This window comes from Phaethon lepturus, unplaced genomic scaffold, assembly GCF_000687285.1.
Source record: "Phaethon lepturus isolate BGI_N335 unplaced genomic scaffold, ASM68728v1 scaffold27693, whole genome shotgun sequence".
Lineage (NCBI taxonomy): Eukaryota > Metazoa > Chordata > Aves > Phaethontiformes > Phaethontidae > Phaethon > Phaethon lepturus.
The window spans coordinates 586-1,392 of NW_010527401.1; the positions used below are offsets into that span (position 1 = coordinate 586).

At 52.9% G+C, this 807-nt stretch overlaps 1 protein-coding gene across 1 annotated transcript in view; it reads left to right on the top strand.

Annotated features, from left to right (window-relative positions):
• Nucleotides 1–807, top strand: part of LOC104617932 (arrestin-C-like) — a gene marked incomplete at its 5' end in the record, with an annotated part of 6,080 nt that overhangs the window by 236 nt on the left and 5,037 nt on the right. The window contains 2 exons of the mRNA XM_010283377.1: nt 180–240; nt 620–664. Coding sequence (XP_010281679.1) covers nt 180–240; nt 620–664 — 106 coding nt within the window. The remainder of the gene's footprint in view (nt 1–179; nt 241–619; nt 665–807) is intronic.

An 807-nucleotide genomic window follows, 5' to 3' on the forward strand; every position in this document is an offset into this window, starting at 1 on the left:
TTCAAAATAGAAATTAAAAAAACAACTTATATGAACCCTTAAATGCAATGCCTGGTCCGGCACGCTAACGGCAAGGTTAACGAGCCCCACGACACAACCCAGGGCTTGAAAAGTTTGGCCGATTCAATGGCAAACGCTAACCTGTTTCCTTCTTTCCTTTCACCACGTGCTGCCTCCAGCTGTCCATCTACCTGGGGAAGAGAGACTTTGTGGATCACGTGGAGTCAGTGGACTCCGTAGGTGAGTGGGGCCGTGCCCGCCATGGAGGGGGAAGCATGGGCAGCAAGCGGTCCGGGGGCACTGGTCCCTGTGCCGGTGGCTGCTCACCTCTGCTTCCCACTGGAGCAGATGGAGCGAGGGCAGCTCCAGAGGAGCAAGCATCCCGTTTTCCTGCAAATACCCTTTATAGAAAAATGGTGGGGAAAGGGACAAAGGCCCTTTGGAAAACAACCCTGCAGCGCTGCTGGTGGAGATGCTTGAGGAGGCATGGCCATCCCCCTGACCGGCAGCTCCCCTCGGTCACTTTCCCAGCTGATTTGACTTTAAAAAACATTGTATTTTTGCAGGGATCTTCCCAGGCAGCTGATCTCACCGGTCCTTCTTCTCTGTTTGTTTGCAGATGGCGTCTGCCTGATCGACCCAGAGTACCTAAAGGACAGAAAAGGTATTAAGACACAAAACCCCACATTATAAAGGGAAGGGATGGAAACTGGTGCAAAGCTCACAAGCAGCCTGGGACTGTAGTCAGGTTAAAGCTGCAACAGGTTGTCTACGGCTCGTTGTACTTCAGGTCCACGGCGGCTGAGG